The sequence below is a fragment of the Protopterus annectens genome, chromosome 5.part0, assembly GCF_019279795.1.
Source record: "Protopterus annectens isolate FY-2018-M chromosome 5.part0, PAN1.0, whole genome shotgun sequence".
In the NCBI taxonomy this organism is placed as follows: Eukaryota; Metazoa; Chordata; order Ceratodontiformes; family Protopteridae; genus Protopterus; species Protopterus annectens.
Genome location: NC_056735.1, coordinates 212,028,399 through 212,053,664, shown reverse-complemented (window position 1 = coordinate 212,053,664; position 25,266 = coordinate 212,028,399). Strand labels below are relative to the sequence as shown.

The following is a 25,266-nucleotide window of genomic DNA, read 5'->3' as shown; positions in this document are numbered from 1 at the left end:
AGATTCCTAGATCGTGCCAAAAATAGGATAGCACTACAGGGAAAATATACTAGATAGGGATGAAAGAAAGGAAATGTTGTTGAGGAGGACGATAATCAGTGGTGTTTTAGCCTGGAAAACAAGACTTTCTCTTTTAAGGTTATTTTAAGATGTATACTAGCGTTAAGGATGTTTGGCTGACTGGTAAGGCTGACTCCAAGATTTCTAGACTGAACCCTTCTCCCTCAGCCCATGAATCCAATAGTCTCTTAAAGGATTCTAAGTTCTTACTGTCTTTAATATGAAGTGGCAATTTATTCTATAATATCACCAATCTCTGAGTTAAGCAAGAGTGACATAATTGTGGTCCCATAGTATCTAAATCAATTGCCATAGTTTGGAAGTGTCAGTGTTAAACTACAGCTATAAATTATTATGTCCAAGACAGCATATAACGTAAAGTCATGAAACGTTTTATAGGCAGCTATGAGTTCACTATGGCTATAATGATAATGAATAGTAAATGAGCTGAAGTAATTGCCTCTACAGGTGTAATGCTTACCTTTGTAAGGTAAAATCCTCTTGATGAAATTTCTTTGTACTCTCTCAAGGCAATTCAGCTGATCTGCATTATATATACAAACACGTTATTGTACTCCAAGACTGGCCTGTTATATGCTTTGTATAGTAACATATGGCACATCCAATTTCTTGTGCCCAAATTTGTAAACATGTATCCTATTTGACACATAGCTTTATTATTTACAGTTGAGCATGTGAGTCAAAGGAAACGTTAGCAGCCGTGGTTATTCCCAGGTGTTTAAATTAGATTATCTCCTTTAGTGGATATTCTAATAGGTACACAAGTGAATTAACTGCTGCCTTTCCAAAATGCATTACGTTACATTTATCATAACTAAAATGTATACCTATGTTTTGTGCCCAATCACCGATCTGTCGTATATAATTTAAATGTTCAACATCAAATTCATATTTTGCAATGAACCCAAATCTTACATTTATCTGTGTTCACTCATTAACACGTGACAACAGTTAGTTAATGAAGTATCACATTCCTGACTTCTGCCAGGATGGACAGCAACTGCATGAAGCTTACAGTAAAAGAAATTTGAATTTAACAAAAGTCTTTTCAACAACTGAACAAGTAGAACAGCTTTTTACCTTACTTCTTAAGGTAAATAATTTTCTGACTTCTAAAGTACCTAATCATGGCACTGAATACTATAAAATTTAGTACGACAATTACATTATATTGTCATTGAGACACTGTGTATGCTCTGTTTTCAAATTATTTATGCTTCAGTGGGGCAATGTAGGACAGCTAACTGCCAGTGTAGGAGTGAGTCATTAAACAGTATGAATACCTAAGAAATTTTGTGGGCTATTTTGTTGTTTTGCTGACAGAATATTTACTGAAATAGCTCTGATAATAAGACTGTTTTCTCAACCTTGCTTTCAAATCTTTTAGTGTAGTTTGAAGATAAGACATACTACTAGCTACTTTCTTTAGATGTGTGTTGGTTATGGACTAGCATGCTTCCAGTGTGTTTGAATATCTTTATGCTTTCTCCAGACAGTGCAGCATAGCAGATACAACATATTTTACTTACTCTCTACTGTATCTGGCAGCATCTTGCATAAGACAGATTTGATGGACAAAGAGCTTCCTGTAGCTCATGTAGCATGTAATATATGTCTGATTTTCTAGGATAATACACTAGGTTTGAATGAAACCTACTGCATTATTCTAGAGAAACAGACATATTTTCATATGTGGCTTTGTCACATGCTTTGCCTTCTGATGTACTTAAACATGGATTTGCAGAATTATAGAAAAACTCAAATCAAAATATCATACAGTCTTTTCTTTAATTGATGAATCCTGCAGGGGGGCTGATTTGGACATTTATATTTATGAAACTTCTTTAGAAATTTTAATGAGAATCATTCACTCAGGTGCTTTTTTGCATTTATATGTCCAGAATTACATGTTAGTTTGGATTTATGCATAACAGTATATCATCTGCTAAGTAGACCTAGTATTGGGGCACAAACCATGACTATCCACTACCAACCTTGCTTATCAATTCAAGACTTCTTGCTGTACTTCCATTACAACTAACGTCTATTATCAACTTTACCTCCGCTGTTCTCTCTTAATACCCACTCCTGCTAACACCACCCCCACCTGTTGAATACTACTACTAATCTGCTGAACTGTCCACTGTCTTCTGTTCCTCTACTATGTGTCACTTTTATAACTACCTGTCTTAACCACAGTTAATACAATATCTCTTTTTCCTTCATTTTTGTTAACGCATTTGTAGAGAATCACATTGTATTATACATTTACTGTAACATGTAATAATATAACTTTACTTTGGAGCTTTTCTTCGCAGGCCACTGCTGAAAAAGGGCTACAACCCAGTTGGACTATCCCAGTCAACAAATGTCAAATAAATAAATAAAAATAAAACAAATAAATAAATAAATGGTTAAGAGTGGAAATATAAGATCTGAGGCATGGCTGATCAGGACTGTCATTAGCTGTAGTATAGGTAGCCATCTTGATTACCTTTTTGTAGTCAATTTTTATAGCTCACCTTCTCCGTGCCTGTGGTAATAGCCTAACAGGTTTTGAAAAATAGATCCTGCTCTTATATAACAATTTCTACAAGCTTTTTGCAAGATGCAAACTTAACTGAAACTCATTGTGAGATGCAGAGATATTTTGCTAGTGCCATAGTTTCATGCAATGTATTAAAAGAACCAAATAAAATGCATCCAAATTCTTCTAAGATATCTTCTTATAACTTCAGTTATCTTGAATAGAAGTAATATTTAATACTTACACTACTTTTGTGGTTTTCTCAGTCCAGTTGCACTACGGATTGTAAATGACCAACTGATGTTCCTGGAAAGAGCTTTCATTGACCCTCTTGGCTTACCTGGCAGGCCGTTCTACAGGTATGTATGAATAAGGATATGTTAAGCCAATGATGCTTTTAAAATTCTATATAAGGTAAGACATTTACATACAGATCAATGGCAGCAATACGACCAAGCATGGGGTAGCAACGTTTTTATGTAGTACTTCAATCAAATGAGTCATTATTCTACAGTCTGTAAACTGATGTTCTGTATTGCTTGATATACTTTGTGGGCATAACAATGTCTAAAGACAAAAAGTGCTAGAATAAGGTAAGCTGCTCGTGTTATAGCCACAGGAATACTTTCATTGTTCCAAATAAATTATTTTAATTATTTTGAAATATTTTAAAGTTCTTTGTATCCCATATTCTTACATGTAAATAAGTTGACGAAACTTTAAAAGCAAAAGTGGATGAGATATATTAGCCATTTATTTGCATTATAGTTAAGCAATATATTAAATTATGCATTTGTTATGGTTTGAAACTTTGAACTATACATCACATAAAACTGTTTAAAGTATTGATGTTCCATGTAAATGTTACTTTCTGTAATCCATTTGATAGGTCAGGCTTCTAAGTTATGCTATGTTAAACAGCCAGAGTATCTCCTTGTCTTCACAAGTCTTATCATGGGTCAAGTAATGAATCTCTAACGCATTATATCATAGCAGAATGACCAGTTACATGACAGTGAATCCCTACCACATTACCTTATAGCAGAATTACCAGTTATATGACAAAAGATTTCAAAATGTATTTGCAAAAGTGCACAAGATGAACATACTAAATGAGAAAATTCAGAGCATGGCTGTGCACTATACATCAGAGTACTGCAAATGTGCAGTCCACATAATGGGAATTGCCAGATGTTAATTTCCCAGGCAAAGTGACTCAAAATTCAATTTATCTGATAGGCAGGTTACTGAAATGAGACAACTACTCAGATGTGGGTTCCACAGGAAATATAGGATCATAGGATCATAGGAGATTACTAGGCTATCGACCCAAAGGTCATTTTAAGCCTAGATTGCATTTAATGATGACTGCCCATATCCAGGAGGGGTGCGGGTGCTATCTCCAGTAAGAATTTATGGTGTCCCAGCCACTCGTCCAGGTTCCTGTTGAACAGTGTCATAGAAGTGCTCTGTTTCACATGAATTGATGTCCTGATCCAAAGATGTGGCAGTCACTGGGAGATAAATCTGTCCCTCTACCATGTCCTGTTTAAGTCACAGGCCATATTTAAGTCCCTGGAATAGGTAGCCCTAGGCCCATTTGATTTATGGATATGCAGCAAGTCCATTAGGTTTGGGTCTTGGATTGCTCTGTAGGCCTGCCATAAGTCTTCCCTAAGAAGTCTGTATGATATGGAGTATAGTGACAGGGATTTCATTTGGTCTGTGTAAGGCAGATGTTGGAGCCCCTTGATCTTCTTTGTTAGAAAAATCTGAGGTTTCTCTAATTGCTGCAGTTGTTTAGTATGGCACATGCCAAATGGGGCGTTATACTCAATTACGGGCCAGATAAGTGCCAAGTATAGGGGGGTTATAACTTCTTTTGCTCTCAAGGTGATACAATTACTAATCAAGTGTGCTACGTGGAAAGCTTTTCTTACCATGGTGGTAGTCAAAGTTAAGGTTGCAGTCAACCTGTGATCAGAGCTCCATTGGGTTATTATGGTAATGTTGTTGATATGATAGTGTGAAGGGACACCATTTATGCTGAAGGGAATGATAATAAATTTCTTTGCACTCAGTTTGAGACTGTGACTAATACACCAGTCATTGGTCTGCGTGAGACCCTCCTGGAGTATATTGACATAATTTGGGGATTCAATTATTGCACCTAGTTTGCAGTCATCTGCAAACTTTGTCAGCCACAACCCCTTAGTTTTGACCTGAACTTCTGAGAAGTATATACTAAACAGTAGGAGGCCCAGCACTGACCCCTGTGGCACCTTGCTGGTAGCAGGTCTACTGGTTAATGTGGAGTCACTCAGATAGTGTGTGTCCAGTTTGTGAGCTAGTTGGCAACCCATCTTACAATGAAGGGGTTTACATTCAGTTTGTGAAGTTTATAATGCCTAAATGTGGGATTTTGTCAAAAGCCTTTGCTAAGTCAAGGTATGTTGTGTGCACAGACTTGCCCTCATCAGTGGCCCTGGTCACACTTTCAAATAAATCCACCAGATTTAACAGGCAGAATTTGCCCTTCATGAAGCCGAATTAGTTAAGCTCCAGGGTTTGGAGGTCACCTATGTCTTTATTTATGAGGTCTATAATGATATGTCCCATGGCCTTACAGATGAGACTGATCAGGTTTATGGGTCTGTAATTCCCTGGGTCTATTGCTAGGCCACCTTTGTGGAGGGGAATAACTGTAGCTGTTCTCCACTCCATTCCTGTGGTTAGGCTATGATTGAAAAGGGTACTTAGTGGTTATGCTAGTTCATGTTTTAGTCTGTATAGGAGACAGCCTGGGATGTCTTCTGGTCCCATAGAGGCTGTGGATTTTTGCCTTAAACAGGGCTTTAAGGACCTGCTCTTCAGATATGTAGGTCGGGGGGGGGGGGGGTTGTTGTAAGTTAGGAGGGGAATAAGGGAGTGAAATCTTCACCAAACCTATCCGCTAACAGGTTTGATATCTCTGTGGGATTAGTGTGTGTGATACTATTGGCTACTACTACTGCACATGCTTGGGTCTTACCCTTTAGGTTATGTACATAGCTGTAAAAGGCCTTATGGCTATCCTTGACAGGATAGTACTTGCTAGGTTTCTCTCAAAGGAGCTCTGGGAGGATTTGACAAGTTGCCTAATTTGACTGTTGAGGCTGAAGAGGGTGATTTTCCTTTGTTGGGGCCTTACCTTTGTTTTTTTCAACAGCAACCTTTTGCGTTTATTGTAGAGTTTGTTGGTGTTGGATGTCCATCATAGCAGCTTGTTTTTATTTGGGGTTCTGGCTTTGATTCTTTCTGGTACAGCTGAGTTTATGCACTTATGCAAGTGATTGTACAGGGCTTTAGTGTAAACTTTGGCATAGTTACCACTTTCAGCTTGGGGTGGGGCTTGGAATGCACTTATACCTTCACCCAAGAGGGTATAGTTTGCCTTTGTGAAGTTTTTTAGTTTGATTTCACCATTTGTAAGTTATGGTGTTAGTGCCAGTTTGAAGGAGACTGATTTGTGGTCAGTTTTAACTAATGAAGGTTCAACAGTTGCAACAGTGCACCTGTTTGACATGTTGGACCAGGTCTAGAAACTTTGTTCCTCTTGTCGGGGTATGGACAATTTGTTACAGAGCATTTGAATTCACAAAGTCAAAAAATTTTGTGCTAATGAGTTTGGGCTAGCATAGGTTTCCCAGTTGATGGTGGGATAATTGAAATCACCCATAACCAGTGTGTTCAGTAAAATTTGGATTGTCTTCAGTTTGGTTAACTATGCTTCATGGGTGATGTAACCCATGGAGGGGGATCTATAACTGGGAGTCTTACCCACTGTAACTTGGACCTGGAGTAACTCCATGGAGTTGTCCAGTCGAACAAGACGGGAAGTGAATTTATCTCTAATATAGACTGAAGCACCACCTCCTTTGGTTTTCACACATTCATTTTGTGGTTTAAAGGTGCAGAAGGCATTGTATTCTTGCAGGGCTGTGGTAACTCTGAGGCCTTAAACCAGGTTTCTGTGACTGCACAGACATCTATATATTCTAGTGATAGAATTGCTTCCAGGGAGAGCAGTTTTTGGTTTGAGTTCCTAGCATTTAGCAGCATGACCCTTATTTTGTTCTGATTGTTAATTTCATGTTGGTAATGTTGTTTTTGAGACCTTGCCTAAAAATGGCACTATGGGGGAGGCAAAAGCCTTTGCCAGCAGCTGAAAGCCTAGGGTTGCCTGGTGCAAACCTTGTGTGGCAAAGCAGCGAGGTTTGTTGGCCATGGCTTCCCAGGCTGACAGGAACTGGAACGCATTTGAATGACACCAAAAACTGAACCAAGTATTGAAATCAATCATTTTTTGTTTATACTGTGGCAACATTCTAGGTGAGCGTACTATGCTGCTTAAGGCTAAAGACATACCTGCCTGGGACAATACTCAGAGCACGGCCATGTCTCTCTTCATATAGTCCAGTGAGGTATGTCTCAAGTCATTCACACCAACATGAACTATGACAAAGTCATAAAGGTACTTGTTGCTGAGAGATCTGAGTGTATGCATGAATTGATGAATCCTGGCACCAGATAGGCAGCTAACTGTGACTTTCTCATTGTTCACCCTGGTGAGTCGGACATCCATGTATCTCACTACTGAGTCTCCAATGACAAGAAAACTTGTTTTTTGAGCATTACGCCTTATGGGCTTGGTGGGTGAGACATTGGTGTTGCTATGTGTCATGGGTGCTGTGAAGACTGTGTTATCTATAGCAATCTTGTGTTTTGAAGGTCTCTGGTGTTTTGCTAAGTTTACCGAGAGAACCTCGGCATATGTAGATTTATGTGTTTGACACATACTATGTGTATGAATAGTGGTACTATGTGAATATGTAGTTGTGGATGAGTTGTCAACTTTCTCCATTTTACTGTTTTGAGTGAGAGAGAGAGCATGGATTCTAGATTTTTGGTGTAAATACATCTCTTACACTCTTACTAGATTGTATGATTAGTAGAGGGTTGTCTGTGTACATGAGGCAATTTCTACACTGCCTCAAGAGAACTAAGTCAACAAGGCTGACAGGAGAACCAAGTACAGTCCAACTGTTCATAATGCTAGGTTGAAGACTGTTGTCACTAGGGGTGGCTTTTCAGAAGCGATCATGAAGCAGCTCAGTGAATGGGTATTTCTGCCTGGGTTTTAAGGGAAAATTTGTTGAATTTAAATATCTGGCTTTGACGCACAACAAGTTACTGCATGATGCATAAACAAGCAGAAACCTGCTCAAATGAGGGCCTAAATACCAGAAGCTAAAACTTAAAAAAAAACTCTAAAAATTTCAGAAGGCCCAATGAGAATGCTTATTCCAAGCCCTAGACCTGCTTCCCTTTACCAGACAGGTCCCAATAGCACAATTAACTTACAAAAGTGTAAAAGTGCAGATAGGCCCCTTCCAATCCAAGATGACCTGGAAAACATGCTCAGAACAAACAAACCACTACAAACAGTTCCAGAAGCAGCAGGCCTGGATCTGGACTATACTACAGCTAGTTTCAGCTAGTGAGCCATTTGAGCAGTAGTAGTTGTTTATGTGCTAAAAAATGTAAAAGCCCTGGAGCTGAATCATCTCCTCCAACAAATTATTATTCTAAAACTGGGAATAGTAGACTGTGGAAAGGCTCGGGCAGTGATGAAAGCTGATCCTGTGATACGAGTAACAGCAGAAGTTGAATTTATTCGTAGACAAAAAAAAATGAAAACTGAAGCAAAATTCAAACTCCAGTAGTTATGACAGGAGCACACCCCCATAGCACCCTGCATCTCTTTATTTAATATTGTAATATAAGCATCTCCAAATCTGCTACAATTCAGGGAAAGCTGAAGTTCCCTGTCATTGATGTCTGCACATACTGTGCTCACAACCACTGCACACAACCATGCATCTCTCTGTTCCTTACCTACTATACGTCTCACCCCCTTCGCTTTTCTCATACTCGGCTTTCTTTCACTCTCTCATGATTCCCCTAAACTTTCCTCCTCACCCCTCTACTTAAACCCTCAATTTATTCCTCCCTTTTCTTCCTCTCTACCAACTTGTTTTTTTTTTTATGCCCTATTGTAAATCTTCATTTCTACTACAGGTTCTACCTCTTGTACTTTTTTAACTATTGTCTTTGCTGAATTTTCTGCTTTGTTAATTTTTCACTTCTACATGAATGCATGTTTTGCTATGTGCTCATATTCATATATGAAATGAAGGCTTGTAGTTCAGTATACAAAATTGCACATTACTTGTAATGTAAATTTGTTATTGTTATTTTTTTGTTGTTGTTGTGGAGCTTTCCTCTTCGGGTGTCCACTGAAAATGGGCCACCAGCCCAGAGGACTAACCTGGTTAACAAAACACAAATAAATAAATTAAATAAATAAATATACACACTCACAGTTAACCCCACATTTACTGTGTAAACATGTTAAACTAGTTACCAGACTCATACACCTATTTCTATTCAATTCTACCCTGATCAAACTAAGTGGTGACATGCATCCTAATCCAGGATCTCAACCCCTTAATCAAACCCCTGTAACTCCAAACAACCCTTAGTCCCCAAACCTCCCTAATCTCCCATAAAGTAGCTCCGATCTCTTAATGTTAAACATGAACCTAAAAAGCATCATAAATAAACCCATGAATTTCATGCAACTATTGCCCAATACTCTCCCGAATTAGCAGTCCTAACAGAAGCGTGGCTAAAACCTCACATACCAGGCAGTGAAATTCTAACTCCTGGTTGTAACATTCATAGACACGACAGGACTCATAAATGAGGTGGCAGCATAGCTGTAATATATAAAATACTATCAAACTAGAAAGACTTCAAATCAACCCCCAGACCTCTTGAGTTCAGAAATTCTAATCACCTGCCTTCAACTAAACTCCAACAAACACATCATTATAATAGCTATTGATATACCCCAAGGTAACAACCCAGACATTACTGAGGACCCTCTTTGTTGCTGGGCCTCAGCTTTTAGTCAAGAAACAATAATAATGGGGGATTTCAACATGGACTGGTGCACCTGTTCCTTGGACAATCCCTCCTATTTTACTAACCTCCATGGTTTCTGTCAAATTATGCAATCCCCTAACAGATTTGGCAAACATAGCAAAAAAGAATTAATCCTAGACTGGACACTTACAAACAAGCCCTCTCTGTCACTAATCTTGCTGTCTCCCTGACAGTCTGAATAATCACGTACCCACTTAGCTTCTTAGGTGCTGCATTTGCCCTACTAAAAATATCATTTACAAACTTGTCTGCAAAAAAAGATATTTCTCCCCTGAAGTCTTCAAATCCTTCCTGCAACAATATGACTTGTCTCCTTTAAAATATCTGCACCTTGACTTGGCGGTTCAGTGTTTCAATGACAAATTCTTCAATATCCTAAACAGCCCAGCTCCCTTTAGAAAGACCTGTTCTGACTCCAAGCACATACCATGGCTTACAAATGACACCAATCAGCTCCTCAAACAGAGAGACAGAGCCTGGTCCCTACACCACAAGACCAAAAATCAAGACTCCCTTCTTACCTACCATCAATTATGACAGCAAGCAGCTCCTCAAACAGAGAGACAGAGCCTGGTCCCTATACCACAAGACCAAAAATCAAGACTCCTTTCTTACCTACCATCATGTATGACGCCAAGATCTCCTTAAACAGAGAGACAGAGCCTGGTCCCTATAGAACAAGACCAAAAATCAAGGCTCTCTTCTTACCTACCATCAATTATGACACCAAGCAGCTTTTCAAACAGAGAGACAGAGCCTGGTCCCTATACCGGAAGACCAAAAATCAAGACTCCCTTCTTACCTATTGTCAGTTACGACACCAAGCAGCTCCTCAAATAGACAGACAGAGCCTGGTCCTTATACCACAGGACCAAAAATCAAGACTCCCTTCTTACCTACCATGAATTAAACAACCTTGCCAAAAATAAATTAGGTACAACAAAAAGTTATACTATACAACAATACACCAAAGACACCAAAACAATCCCCAGAAATTTTGTGGTGCCATCAAACATCTACAAAGCCTGGACAGATTACAAACCCAGCTCCAACCACAACATATTTTATAGATAGCATTGCCTCACAATTTAATTTGCACTTTATTAACTCTATACTTTCCCTAATAAAAAACAACAGCAAGTCCCCCTTATCTATTCCTAATGAATTAGACAGAACTCTCAATTCCTTTTCAAGCAAACCTATTTAAACTAACACCATCAAAAACATGTTTCAAAACTTAAGCCCTCCTCCCTTGCAGCTGACTATCTCCCCGATGAATTCAAAAAGCTAGCAGCAGATGCCATCTCGTACCCTATATCTCTCCTAATTAACCATTCCATTGCTGAGCAGTACATCCCCAAAGACTGGAAAGTCTGTTACATCATCCCTCTTCAGAAAGGCAGCTAATCTACTGAGTTGTCAAATGACATAACAATTGCCCTTCTTTCTCCCATAGACAAGATTCTTGAAAAATGCATACACAGACAACTCATCGACTATCTACTAAGCAATCATTTCCTAACTGCATCTCAACATGGCTTCAGACTTAAACACAGTGCAATCACTGCCATTGGTAGTTTTACAAACTCAATCAACCAGCTTAGAAACGACAACCAGCTTGACTTGTCTGTCGTTCTTGATATGTGTAAGGCCTTTGATACAGTATCCCACCAAAAGCTACTAAATGATCTATCTTCCTTAAACCTAACTCAGTCAGTCCTCTTCTGGTTTCTCAGCTACTTAACTGACCACCAACAGGCAGTTAAGTGGCAAAATGTACTCTCCACCCTATTACCATTCTCAGTAGGAGTATCCCAAGGCTCAATTCTTGGTTCATTCCTCTTCACCATATTCACCCACAGGCTCAGCACAGCCATCCAGCATGCGACCATTATTCAATACGCAGACAACTCCTTTCGCATATGTTCAGCTCCCTCCCTACCCATACTCCTATGAACAACCCAACAATCTTTCCAAGACGTTGAAAAATAGCTGTCAGACTCTCAACTCATACTCAGTCCAAATAAAACAGAGCTTAAGCTCTTCACTAATAGTTCCTGGTAACTCTTCCCCCTTCACCACCTACTCAGCGAATAAAACTAAAATTGAACCTGTCTGGCACACCAAACTCCTTGGAGTCACAACTGACAACAACTTAAAATTTGACAAACATCTCACTCTATCAAAAAGGTCCACATTAATCTAGGTTCACTATACAGACTCAAGCCATACCTAACCGAGGCCACTAGACATTCCATAGCCAGGACTCAATTACTCTCTACCCTTCTATATGCCTCACCAGTATTCACTAATCTCAGAAAATCAGATTTAAACAAACTGGATCCTTGCTATAACAAATTCACAATACTTGCTACCAACCTCTGTTACAGATCACATCGCCACACAGCGCTTCATAAACTAAATTGGATTGAACTACCCAATCTCCTATCCCTCAACCAACTAACTTTTATTCATTCCATCTTCTACTATCCAGACAGCTATCCAGCACTCATGAGCTTAGTGCAGCCCTACTCAAATGGCAAGCCACTAAGATCCTCCAACGAACTACTATTCAAAGTTACTAAATCTAATAATTGTTAAGGTAACTGCCTATTCTCCCACTGAATATCTAAGTCCTGGAATTATGTGCTTCAGACAATACTAAATTTTAGCAACACATCCAGGTTTAAACTACTGCTTAAGGAACACCAAAAACTTTGCTTCTGCACTAATCCAGCCTGATCGTTCTGTCCTTCCTTGTTCTTACAGCCAACATATTTCTTCCCCCTACTAAATTCTAACATCCAAACTATCCCTTCTCTCACAGAATTCCACTTTCTCTCTACCGATCTCAAGCTCACTACTCTTCCTGTTTTTATCTACCTATCAAAAGCTTCCTACAGTTTTATTTCCCTCCTTCTTGTACTTCACCTCAATATTGCCTTACCTATCGCTGTTTAAAACAAGTAACCCTAGCATAGCAACAATCAGCCATATTCTTGTTCATATACCATACATGTGTATCATAAATATTTACCACCAGTACCATGAGATTGACCTCCTGATCAGTCATTTATATATGATGGCACAAGCTATTTCATGCTAGTTTATTTGTTAGCTTTCTTTTTTTTTTTTAATTTTATATTGCTCTCTCAATTTTTATTGTTTACGTATAAACTATTTAGGTTCATAAGTATGTACTAGGCTAATGACCCTGGAGCCTTTACAAGCCTAGCCCATAAGATTAACCTGGCATCATGCCACCTGACCTTAGTTCCCAGTGCTTCTGTTGAGTACAGCCACTGGAGTGATCCCCGGGGTGAATTTTCTATTTCCCATCCACTCATCAAGATTTTTCTTGAAGAGGGCCAGTGAGGTGCTCTGCTTAACATGTATGGGAAGTCTATTCCATAACATGGGCAGTCTATGGGTTATGAACCTGCCCCTCCAGCATGTTCTGTTGATTGTGATAATGAGGTTGAGATTTCTGGAGCATGTGGTGTGGAGGATCGGGATTTCTTTAGATGTAGCACTTCTAACAGAGTTGGGTCAGACATGGCTTTGTAAGTCAAGCAGAAATTGCCTCTATGTAGGTGATATGAAACAGAAAATTGTTGGAGTTTTTTGAGTCTGTCCATATAGGACAAGTGTTTAAGGCCTAGGATCCTCTTTGTGAGGTACTTTTGTGGCCTCTCCAGTTGTTGCAGGTGTCTAGTGAGGTACATGCCAAATGGGGCGTTGTACTCGATGATTGGCCTAATGAGGGAAGAGTAGAGGGAGACAATGACCTCTTTCTTCCTGGATGCAAAACCCTTAGTAATGAGATGTGACACATAGAAGGACTTTCTGACCATAGTGGCAATGTTGTGGTCAAATGAGAGGTTGCTGTCAACCTGCGATCCCAGATCTCTTATAACAGCTTCTGTGTTCAGTGGACTACTATCAATGTGGTAATTCATGGGAACCTGTTTTTTCCCAAGGGGAATGATGACACATTTTTTGGCATTGAGCTTAAAGCAATGGTTCTGACACCAGTCTTGGTCTCAGTGAGGCCTTTCTGTAGGATGTTAACATCACTTGGGGAGTTAATAATACCTCCCAACTTGCAATCGTTTGTGAACTTTGTTAGCCAGAGTTCGTGCATGTTGGCCTGGACTTCAGAGAAGTAGATACCAAACAGGAGAGGACCCAGTTCCGAACCCTGTGGGACTCCACTCGTGACTGGTCAGCAGTCTGACTTGGAGTCAGCTGCATTCACACTGTGGGTTCTATCTGTGAGCCAGTTTGCAAACCACCTAGTGATATAGGGGTTGATGACTAGCTTAGTGAGTTTTTCTATGATTCTTGAGTGAGGAATGGTATCAAAGGCCTTGGCCAGATCGAGGTCAGCTGTATGAACCACCTTGCCTTCATCCACAGCTCTGACGACTGATTCAAAGAAGTCAACCAAGTTGAGCAGGCATGATCTACCCTTCACAAAACCAAACTGTGTGGGATCCAGAGTTTGGAGATTCCCTATATCCATGTTTATTAGGTCCATGATGATGCGTTCCATAGCTTTGCATATCAGACTCATCAGGCTAATGGGGAGATAGTTCCCAGGGTTTGTAGTTGCTCCTCCTTTGTGGAGAGGGATGACTGTAGCAGTGCATCATTCAGTCAGGACAAAACCTGAGATGAGGCTGGGATTTAACAGGGCACACAGGTGAGGTGCCAGTACAGTCTGTAGTTCATTTAGAACACAGCAAGGGATATTGTCAGGTCCCATATAAGCTGTAGCCTTGGCCTTGGACAGTGTTTTTTTAACCTGTGCACTGGCAATCTACTGATACTGTGATTGGTCCTTTGGGGGGTAAAGTTGGCACTGAATCTGTCAGCTAGTATATTAGCAATATCTGTTGGCTCAGTATAGGAGGTACCATTGTGCAGCAACTCAGAGCAAATCTGGGTATTGCTGTGGAGATTCTTTACATAACTATAGAAGGCCTTGTGGTTGTCTTTATTATCTGCTGCAATTCTGTTATCATAGCTAGCTTTAGAGGATTTGATGAGGGTGTAGCTAGCTTTAGAGGATTTGGCATATTTATTACCTATATTTACCAAAGTTATGTATTCTTGACTTTTATCAATTTCTTATATTGTTTGTAATGTGTTTTTGTAATCTAGATTTTTTTCCCTGGGCCTTTGCTAAAAAAGGCCACTGGCCCAGTCAGACATTCCTGGTAAACAAATGTAAAATAAATAAATAAATACATATATACCACCACTGCCAACAAATGTGAAGATCAGTCTGGCACTGGAGGGATTTGAATTCCACTATTGCTAATCAGTATACCATGTTGGCATATGCAGAAGACAGCATAAATTCTTTGGATCTGCTCAACTGCATCAAATAGGTTTATTGCCAACCAAAGTTTTTTTTTTTTTTTTAATGAAAAGTGTACATAAACATGATAAAATACCCAATTCATCAAATTCAGCCTGGTCCCCAAAATCATAAAGTGAATATGTCCCCTGCTGCCCTGCCTATACTAATACTTATAGATCTGACTGTCTGGTCTAACACCCTAGTCCCCTTTCTCACCATTTTGAACCATTGTCCCTATTCCATGGTAAATGCCTTTCAAGCAAATTAGTTCTCTCTGATGCAAGGATGCAAGCACGCAAACACACACACACACACACACACACACACACACACACACACACACACACACACACACACAGAGAGAGAGAGAGAAACACTGTCACTTCCCAAGGAAGGCTTGGATAATTCTCTAATTCCCCACATCTTTCTTTCTGACAAGGTACTCTAGAATTTCTGGACTAGTGACCCAAGAGTTCTTGTGCCACTCTTCATTAATGGCCAAATATAATGTATAAAATTACTATCTCATTGGTAATGTGTTCAAGTGATCTGATGTTTGGAGAAGATGCCACAGCTTGCCAAATTACAGTGTCAAAAAAATAATAGTGCTTAGCAAGCAATAAATACCAAGTGCAAGATATTAAAAGTAAATAAGTAAATTGTCACTTAAACAATAAAGAAGTCACTACAATGCTGATACAAATAAAATATCAGAGGTAAATAATTCATAAGGAAAGAAATATAACATTCAGTTATACAAGTAAGAATGTTTAAAAAAAGAACACTAATTATGACAGACAAATAAATCTACCCAATTCTAGCTTAAAGAGTACTGAGCCCTTACTGTTCCAAGTTCCTAAAATATAAGGATCAAAATTATAGATGGCTAATCTTCATAGATGTAGTTTCCAAGATAACCTACGCAAGACTGATTAACTCTTGTCACAGCTACAAAATATGTATTTAAGCTTCTTCTCTTTTCCCATGTACCAGAGATGTAACCAGAACAGGTATGTCCACATTCCTGTACTTGGAAACACTATTAGGATTCCACCTTTGAAGAATAATGACTTCTTTCCCAGCTCTAGCTGTCTCTCCTTTTAAAGAGACTTTCATTTGTATTTAAATGGCCTTTGGATTCTTGATTCAGAAAAGTAACACTTCAAATATAAATGTCATGCGTTTTATGATCTTATGGCATCATGCCTGAAAAAAGTGATAGACCTGGTTTAAACCGGTTTCCCTTTCTCGGTGAAGTAGTTGATTTTTTCAGCATAAGATAATTTAAACCTCAAATATTAACTTTACATATTTCTTTTTAATCATATAACAATGCAAATACAAACACAAATACAATTTTCCTGTCATTGCTGATGAGTTATGAATAAAATTTGACACTGCAAATTCTGCTACATATTTTATAAAACTTAAATATTACTTACAAATGTGCCAATTGTTTGAAATCTGAAACAGAAAAAAATAGCACAATTCAAATAATTTTCTCTACCGTAGCATGACAATCAGCAAATAGCTGACCTAAATTAGATATCCTGGGTCATGCCTGAAGGAAAGCATCTCTGCCTGATATTTGTTATTTTATTAAAAATAAGGCAGCACTTTTATTTGTGCAAAGAATCATTCAATCAAGTGCTAAAATGGTTACTCTCAAGTGATTTAGGGAGGATCTTTAAGAGGAAGATATCAGAACTATCTGTGAGACCATGGTCATGTATGTGTGTGTGTTTATATATCTATCTCTATGTCTGTCTGTTTAGCTATCTATTTTGTTAACAGGGCAAATAAATAAATGAACCAGTCTTGGGACTATTTTCAACCCCAACCTTTGCCATTATGCAAAAACCTTAGAGAAATATGATATACATTGTTGTGCTCACCATTAAACCATGAAAAGCAGTGTGAAATCCTAAAACAACATAAATATCTGAATTTTACTATGTTGACCTTTTTACTACAAATGTCCTGCCTAGTTTGTAGGAATGCTGATAAAGGAGGTGCTAGCCAGGAATAGACCAATGGGATTCTCTAGGTTGTGCTGTCAGATGACATCACATCACTGAGGAAGAAGAATGAGAAGGCTGCAAGTGCAGTAGATTGAGTTATATGTCATTATCCAGCATAGAAAGTGGAAGCTATGACGTGTTAACTTTATAATGTATGTTTGAGCTTGATATTCTCAGTGTTTCATTCAGAAAAAGCAGTGAAAATCTTGCAGCACAGATGGGGTGCCTATCCATTACTTATTGCATCAGGGTGCGGTCTCTAGAATTATCAAAAAATTTCTAGAAGCTGTTCCAGGTTATTTAGGTCTTAACTTGGAAGTAAATGTCAGCAAATCAAAACTATTTTAAAAATTATTATTTTCCGATGAAACATCCAAAGTGAAGTAAAGTAAATTGATGCACTAATAAAAGAATAGCGAGTTTGTTTTACACTCTACTACAAATCTTAATGGTACTATGACTTACAGTACACATTACAGAGTTGATGTTACAGGACAGGGACACTAGCCTTTATGTGTCAAATGTCATTTATCACACTAGCTTAGAATCATATTGAAGATCTTTATTGTTATATATAGGTACATGAAATAATATAAAATAAGTTACTTCTCAGTTACTATAAAGTAAAATACATAAAATGTCACAGTTCAGGATTCCCTCCCATGTCAGAGCTACATTGCACCCCCACGACAAGCATCTCTCTATAAGGCACAGTCTGTTGTTAAAAGCAGGTGAGCGTCATCATTTTTTTAAATTTTTTTAACAATTTTTTCAACAATACAATGTTAAATATCGGTCTCTGAGATGTTGCAGTCATTTTATAGTACTGTATCTTGCTTTTATGTTGCAGCTACACTTCAACAGGGGTCTATATTACTGTGTCAAAAGATATGTTCTCTGAACATGTCTTAATAGACATGGAAATATCGACTTGTCAAAAACCTGAATGGCCGAGTTAGCGAATTTGTTCCCAGGAGGAAACAATTCGCTTGGCCATACAAAAAAAAAAACAATTTCAAACCCTACAATGTGCAGGGCTTCACCCCCCACCCCCCAACTAAATATTCCAAATCCGAGATCACACTACAGTGCGACAAAGGGCAAATCCCTGATGATGTCTGATTGATTTTTTTCCCCTATGAAAAATTTGCTGATTCGGCCATTCGGGTTTTTGACAAGTCAACATTTCTGTTTCGATTAAGATGTGTTCGGCGAACATGTCTTTCAACATGGTAATATAGACCCTTCAACAGCACTATATTGTTAGCAAAGTGTGTGTGTGTGTGTGTGTGTGTGTGTGTGTGTGTGTGTGTGTGTGTGTGTGTACACATGTCACATGTGTGACATATATTTATACACCTTGTAAATGTATTTGTCATGAAATAATTTGACTTTTATATATTTTATTTATATTTATATATAACTATATACCTCTTTAAAGAAATATAGATTATTTATTTATTGTATTGTACACAAATATGTATCCCTTCGTTGGTAACATTCAGCATACTGGACTTTTTAATGTGAATAATGCATTTATATTTACATAGCATGCAGCACTGACAAATCTATTGCAACTTTAAGGATAAGTGTTTTTTTATGTTGATTTACTAATTGTTTAATTACTATGGTTTTTAAGGTTTAAATATGTTGTTAATTGATTTTTCTTGTTGTCTGAAGAAGGTAGGACACTGAGCCTACCGAACGCGTTCATTAAACAGTGTTCGTTTGAAGTTATTTTGGTTTCCGACTTTGCTTACAGTGCTACCCGCCTTTTTGTTTTCGATAGTCTGTTGTTTTTTTGGGAGAACAATTTCTAATGATCATTGTTATTAGTAATGCCAGTAACTGCATTTTGCTGTCTAACTTAAGATCTGCTTGTTAGAAGAAGAAACACTTAGTTTCTTTCAGCAAGGAGAGACTGAAGTGGTCATTCTTTTTTTTTTCTTGCTTCAAACTTGCTTACCATCAAGCTAATTTCTCCATTTTCAAGCTTGCAGCTATTCATATTTGTGTGTGTGTGTGTGTGTGTGTGTGTGTGTGTGTGTGTGTGTGTGTGTGTGTGTGTGTGTGTGTGTGTGTGTGTATGTGTGTATGGGTATGCATATGAAATGAGACTGTGCTATGTACACATCTCCTGAACCACTAACTCAGTGTTGTATACCTCTTTCTGCAATGGGAGTGTAGCAGACAACCCCCCCCCCCCACCAAGATGGGTGAGCCAATTTTAGATGGTTACGTATATTCATATCTCTTGCTTGCTTACCTCTAGAATTAGGGACAAATCCAAAAATAATACAATACAAGCAGTTACACTTTATAAAACACTGCTTGTATTAACCTGAGATGTTGATATATTAAGAGAATATGAAATAACATGTTTTTCTCTAGTATAAAAGAATTCTGTAACTCCAATTATTGTCATTATTTATTAAGTGTAATTCATCACCATTTCTTCACAGTTTTAGCAGAGTTTGGGAGGGACAGAGTTAAATTTTGAGCCAAAATCAGGGATGCTCCTGAAAATTAGAGTTGAGGGCTATGAATCCACTCTTCCCTACCAACCACTCCAGATGTTCAATCCCTAGTCAGTCCCTGGTGATCTGGATCATAGAGCTTTCTCACTTTGTGTCATGGAACATGGTATAAGTTGTCTTGTTCTCTCGGGGAGGTCCACTGTTGAATGGACAATTTGGGATCAGAAGAAGCAGACTGCTGTGACTCTGTTCATATTTGTCACAACTGCATTCCCATTCTGTCCTCTCTGATTCTGTAAGAATTCCTTTTTGTTGTACCATCTACATCACATGTGCAGGTTTAGCAAAGGTTTTGTCACATTTGCACAGTGAAATTTCAACTTGGAAGGAAAAAGGATTGTTGCCTTGACTTTGAATGCAAGATTTCCAGAAGCAATAACCATATGTTCTGCTGCTTGAGCAATGCTTTTTGAGTAAATGTTACCCCTGTGGATGTGAGCTGCTAAATATTTCTGGCCCAAGTAGGCCGAAGCAATTCTCTACACTTTTTCTTCCTTAGTGAATAATGTCAAAGGAAATACCTTAGGCCACAGTTCAGAACCTATACTTCTCAACCTCTTAGAGCTAGAATTCTGGTCAAAGCCAAAAACAATGGAAAGGTTCAAAATCAGGGACAGATTTTTGCTCTTATATATGTAAAATGTTAATGGAATAACATATTTTGCATTAATATACATTATCTGAAATAGATATAAAGTGTGAAACTCAAATGTCTATTATTTAGTAACGTAATTCCTCAAGTACTTGGCTAGAAAACCCCACATTTTGTGAGCAACAAACCAAAAATATGAGGCAGAACTATGGGCATTCTGCAAAATTATGGACAACTGAGAGGAAGGAAACGTAGTACTTGATTTGGTGAAAGAGGTTACCATGCATGCTTCGGGAATTCTTTTTTGTCAAGCCTTAAATATGCTTGTAGAACTCTGTCTTACTTTTGCCTTCCTAAAATTACTTTAAGCCAAAAATTCAGCGCTTTTTTGTTCCCTGTTTACTTGCTTATCAGTGTGATGCTTCATTCTTTGAATATATTCAAGAAGAAACTTCATCAATAGTTCAGATTCATGATGCCAAAGATTCATATCTGTAACTATTCACTCCTTGCTGATTTTAGACAGATTCAAAAATGTGCCAAAGAGATCGCAAGGGGATCTGAAATTATTCTATAGTATTTAGTTTGCATAGATAGTAGCACAGATTCTTGCAAAGGCAGCCGTTCTACCTGCAGGGTCATTACTCACATCAGCAAGGTATTTCATTACATTTGCTTTAACTTTTATGGTTGGTAGTCATCAAAAAGGTTACACCTCAGTTAATTTTTAATTACTGTATGCAAAACTGTGGTTCAGTTTTGTTAGATTTTTTTCTTAGTGGTTATTCTATGCTGGCTGGATTCTCTTACTGAAATGACTAATCCTATAAATTGCAATTTTAATATGTTGCAAACAACAAACATGAAACTATAGCCTTGATTAGCTACTTCTATAAAGGATCTATGAGCATGCATGAATACATTCTCACACTACTTTCCAAATGATCGATGAGTTTCCACTTCTCTATCCAACTATAAACACTGTGCTTCTAATCATATTTCATACAGTTCTAGGTCATTTCACAATAACACGCCTTTGTTTCTTTACCCACTTTTTGAAAACAATTGTTGCTCATTACCTCTGTGCAATAAATTATCTAAATTATAACATGGAGGCCTATAGAAATTAATAAAGTTCAAAATGACAAGCATACTAACTTTAAGTAAAGTATAAAAATAAACGTAGAAATGTGAGTATTAAAAATGAGCAAGGAAATATTGAACCCAGTGGCTCTGTTACTGAATTCATAACATTAATGTGCAGCATCAGTAGCATTGTCACCTCACAGTAAGACGCTGTCCAGTTCGATTCTCAACTAAAGCGTCTTCTGTGTGGAGACATGCGTGAGTGGGTGTACCTTCGTTGAAGGTTGTGCATCAGGGCTGGTAACTCGGCACATAAAAATCAACTACCAATCATTAACGGACCAGAGTTCCGCTGTGGTGACCCCTAACCGGGAAAACCCGAAAGACACAACAAATGCGCAGCATCCCTTTTTATGCCATTTAATGCTTGTTTACTCAAAAAAGTTTTTGCTCACTATGTATGTGTGTCTATAGTGTTACAGTATAATAAGTGTCGATCTGCAAAATGACAGCCATTGCCAGTCCTACTAGTTGTATCTAGATGTAGAGATAAGGACAGTAGAAAATATGCAATGTCGAGATACCAAAATAATGGAAGAGTTGAGCAGTCTTTGGTTGGAGAAGTGGAGACAAGACAAGAGGTGGGTAGAGGATGGGAAATGTGGAATCTCCATTTTATTAGAGGGCAAGTAATAGAAGGAGAGAGTTGAAAATAAATGACAGAGAGTAAAGAAATCATGTAAATGACAACTGGAGAAGGAGTAGCTTTAAATGATTTTCCTTACAGAAGCAGCAGTAAAGCCATAAAGCATAGTTCCTGACGCAATGGTATAATGTAGGTCAATGAAGTTGTTCTAGGATGTAGTGGTATATTATAAGTCAACAAGCTTTTATCTTCCTGCCTCAGATCTATATCCATTGATGTTTTTGTCTGTCACATATGTATTATTTTTATATACTGATATTGCTCATTTTGTATTCTGGTAGTTTTGTATTATTGTATTTTTGTAAACGTCATGGGCTCAGTCTGAAAACAGTCTATTGGATCAGTATTCTACAATAATTAATAAAAATAAAATAAAATTAAATTAAAATAAAATTAAATAAAATAAATGTGTGTGACCATGGAAAGACCCTACCCTTTTCAACCTCATCCACCAACAGCTTGATACTAATGTCAAAAATATCAACTTCCACTGCAAGTTTAACATCATTTTCTAGCATGACCGATTTATACTCCAGAGAAATCCATGGCTTTGAAGTTAACTCCATCTATACATCAAACAAAGCAACACCCTATTTACATTAAAAAAACGGATACAATGATTGGCTAAGAGACCATAAATTCATGTCTGGTGCAGGGAGAAATAATTTTACAGAGATAATTAATACATTTTCTATACCAAGCGTCTAAGTTTCTTAATAGCCATTGGTATGGGTACTTAAATAAATCTGTGAATCTAAAAATAAAAAGCATTGAATCATGGTACCACTGCTACTGCCTACAGAAAACACACACACACAGACACACACACACACACACACACACACACACACACACACACACACACACACACACACAAACACACACACTCACGTACTCTCACGCACTCACTCATGCACTCACTCACTCACTCACTCACTCACTCACTCACTCACTCACTCACTCACTGTCTCTCTCATGCACATATATGTGCCATTTAGGATATCTGGTATAAGAGACATTTAACTTGATCACAGATCATGCATACAGGCTGGTAAAACTCAGGCAGCACATTAGTTCATGCACAGCCTCCTCACTGAAATATGGAGCATCCCCTCTAGATGAGGGCTACATATGTCTAACCACAAGCATGCACACATGCACGCATGCATATACACACACACAAACACATACACCTTTTAATGTGATGGATATACTAATATGAATATTACAAAGAACAACATACGGCCAACTGTGAGTCAAAGCAAAGCCTGTGCCTTCATGAATATTGCAAAGTGTAAAATGCCCAGGCAGATGATGCACGATAGATAATCAGCTGAGCAATGTACTACCCATGCAAAACCAGCAGCAGCAGCAGCAGTGGGCAATGATGTCAAATGATCTGCAGACATTACTGTAGCTGGCAAAGTTCCACAAGGGTGGACTTAAGAAGGAAAATAATATTGTTTTAAAAGTTAGCCTATCACTGTTGCATTCTTATAGTGGGACACAAGACAGCGGTTTATTGGTATAAGCTCATAAGTTGATATATGTATTGCTAACTTATGGCCTGAAGGTCTGGGAGGAAGGCATCCTCTATGAAAGTAAAGATATAAACATTACCATCTACCCAGTTCTCAAGATTTTTTTAAATGCTAGTAAATTTTCTGTGCTACAAATGTATGAAGTAACTGATTCTAATAAATAGGGATGTACTGTGTATTGAGTGATCCTCAAAATAGTCTTATTAAAGTTTATAATAACCTTCAAATTATAATGCCATTGAGTTTTACTCTTATTATTAATTTGTAAATTTAATGACACTATTGAGATTTCATCATGGATTGTCTTGACTCCTAATATTAACTTATGCTGAAAGTTACAAGAAGGCAGAGATGAAAGATTTAGCTATGAAAATCTTTCATCATAAATTATTATGAGTAATATTCTTTTGTTGAATTTCTTCTGCACAGACTTCAAACATTTTAAGAAGCCAGGTGTATTGTGGGCTGAAGTTTTGTAACCACATCCATCCCATAATAAGACAGCTACTCAGAATCATGTTGACATGCATGATTCCATGGACAGAACTGTGCCTTGAATGGAAAGATGGCCATGATACTTTGCAAGCTAAGAACCACAAATTTAGTCTTTTACTAATAATTAAAAATGTAAAACTAAGCACTTTCATCCTTCATGTGGGACTTCTTCAGAAACACCTTAAAACATCACTTCCTTTTATGGTAATGCATCATAAAAGCAGCAACAATTTTAAAAGGCAAAACGCCCCAATTACAGTAAGTATATAAAATAATATAAATAAAATTGAATTAATAAATTCAATAACTAATTATTAAAAAATTCATTATTCTCAAGCATTTATTAAAAACAACAATATCACCTTCTAGAATTCATTTAATTATAATTTAGCAGCCCACCAATTTAATGCATCGAGATCTTTTCATTTAATCCTGAGAACACTGCAACATTTAATCTGAGCTGCCATAATAATTCTCTGTATAACAAAAAAATTTCCAACTCCTTACCCCATCTGTTTTTTTTTCCAGTTATTTCAATAATCCCAAAATAAAACTTATCATATTTCTTGCATTCATTTGCATATTTGGCAAAGGGCATTATTAACATGTTTCTTCTGAATATTGTAGTTGTCCTCATACACTCTTTTTCTCAGTGTTCTTTCTGTTTTCCCAATGTAAAAACATTCACATCCAGAAAACTTTGTTAGATATATTAGTCTCATTGTAGCACAGTTCCCTTTCTTAAAAAACACTGTAATTCAGTAAAGTAATTGCCCTCTCTTCAAAAGAAAATGGGCACTGTTTACAGATCCCACAGATCTGAAGAAGCACTGCTTTACTAGTGTGAAAGCACTCATCATTTGTTACATATTTTTTATTTTAATTTACTATTAAAGTGTTACCTCTTCAGCCAGCTTATGTGGTTTTAGTGAATATTCGCTGTTTGCCTTAAGTGCTCCTATCTTGCTTGTTTTTGTCTGAGATCCCACAGTTTGTTGTTCCCTCTTTCCTACTTCCCCTTTCTAAATTCATCTTGGGTTTCTCCAATAATTTCTTAAAATTGAGCAGGATCCTGTGGAGGAATACTGGCACATTCCCAAGCCTTTTATACTTATCTTCATTTCCCTTTAAAAATTTCCAGTTGTCTGAAATAATATTTTTATAGGCTGAGGTTATTCATTGTATTATACTAAACAAGGTCTTTCAAATTTTCTAGAAGCAATATTTACAACTGACTGATATTTTCTATTCCTAAGGGGCCA

General features: G+C 37.7%; 1 protein-coding gene across 1 annotated transcript in view; it reads left to right on the top strand.

Annotated features, from left to right (window-relative positions):
* Positions 1-25,266, top strand: part of LOC122802543 (glutamate carboxypeptidase 2-like) — a 1,225,297-nt gene that overhangs the window by 1,019,367 nt on the left and 180,664 nt on the right. The window contains exon 18 of the mRNA XM_044072203.1: positions 2,875-2,967. Within this exon, the coding sequence (XP_043928138.1) occupies positions 2,875-2,967 (93 nt within the window). The remainder of the gene's footprint in view (positions 1-2,874; positions 2,968-25,266) is intronic.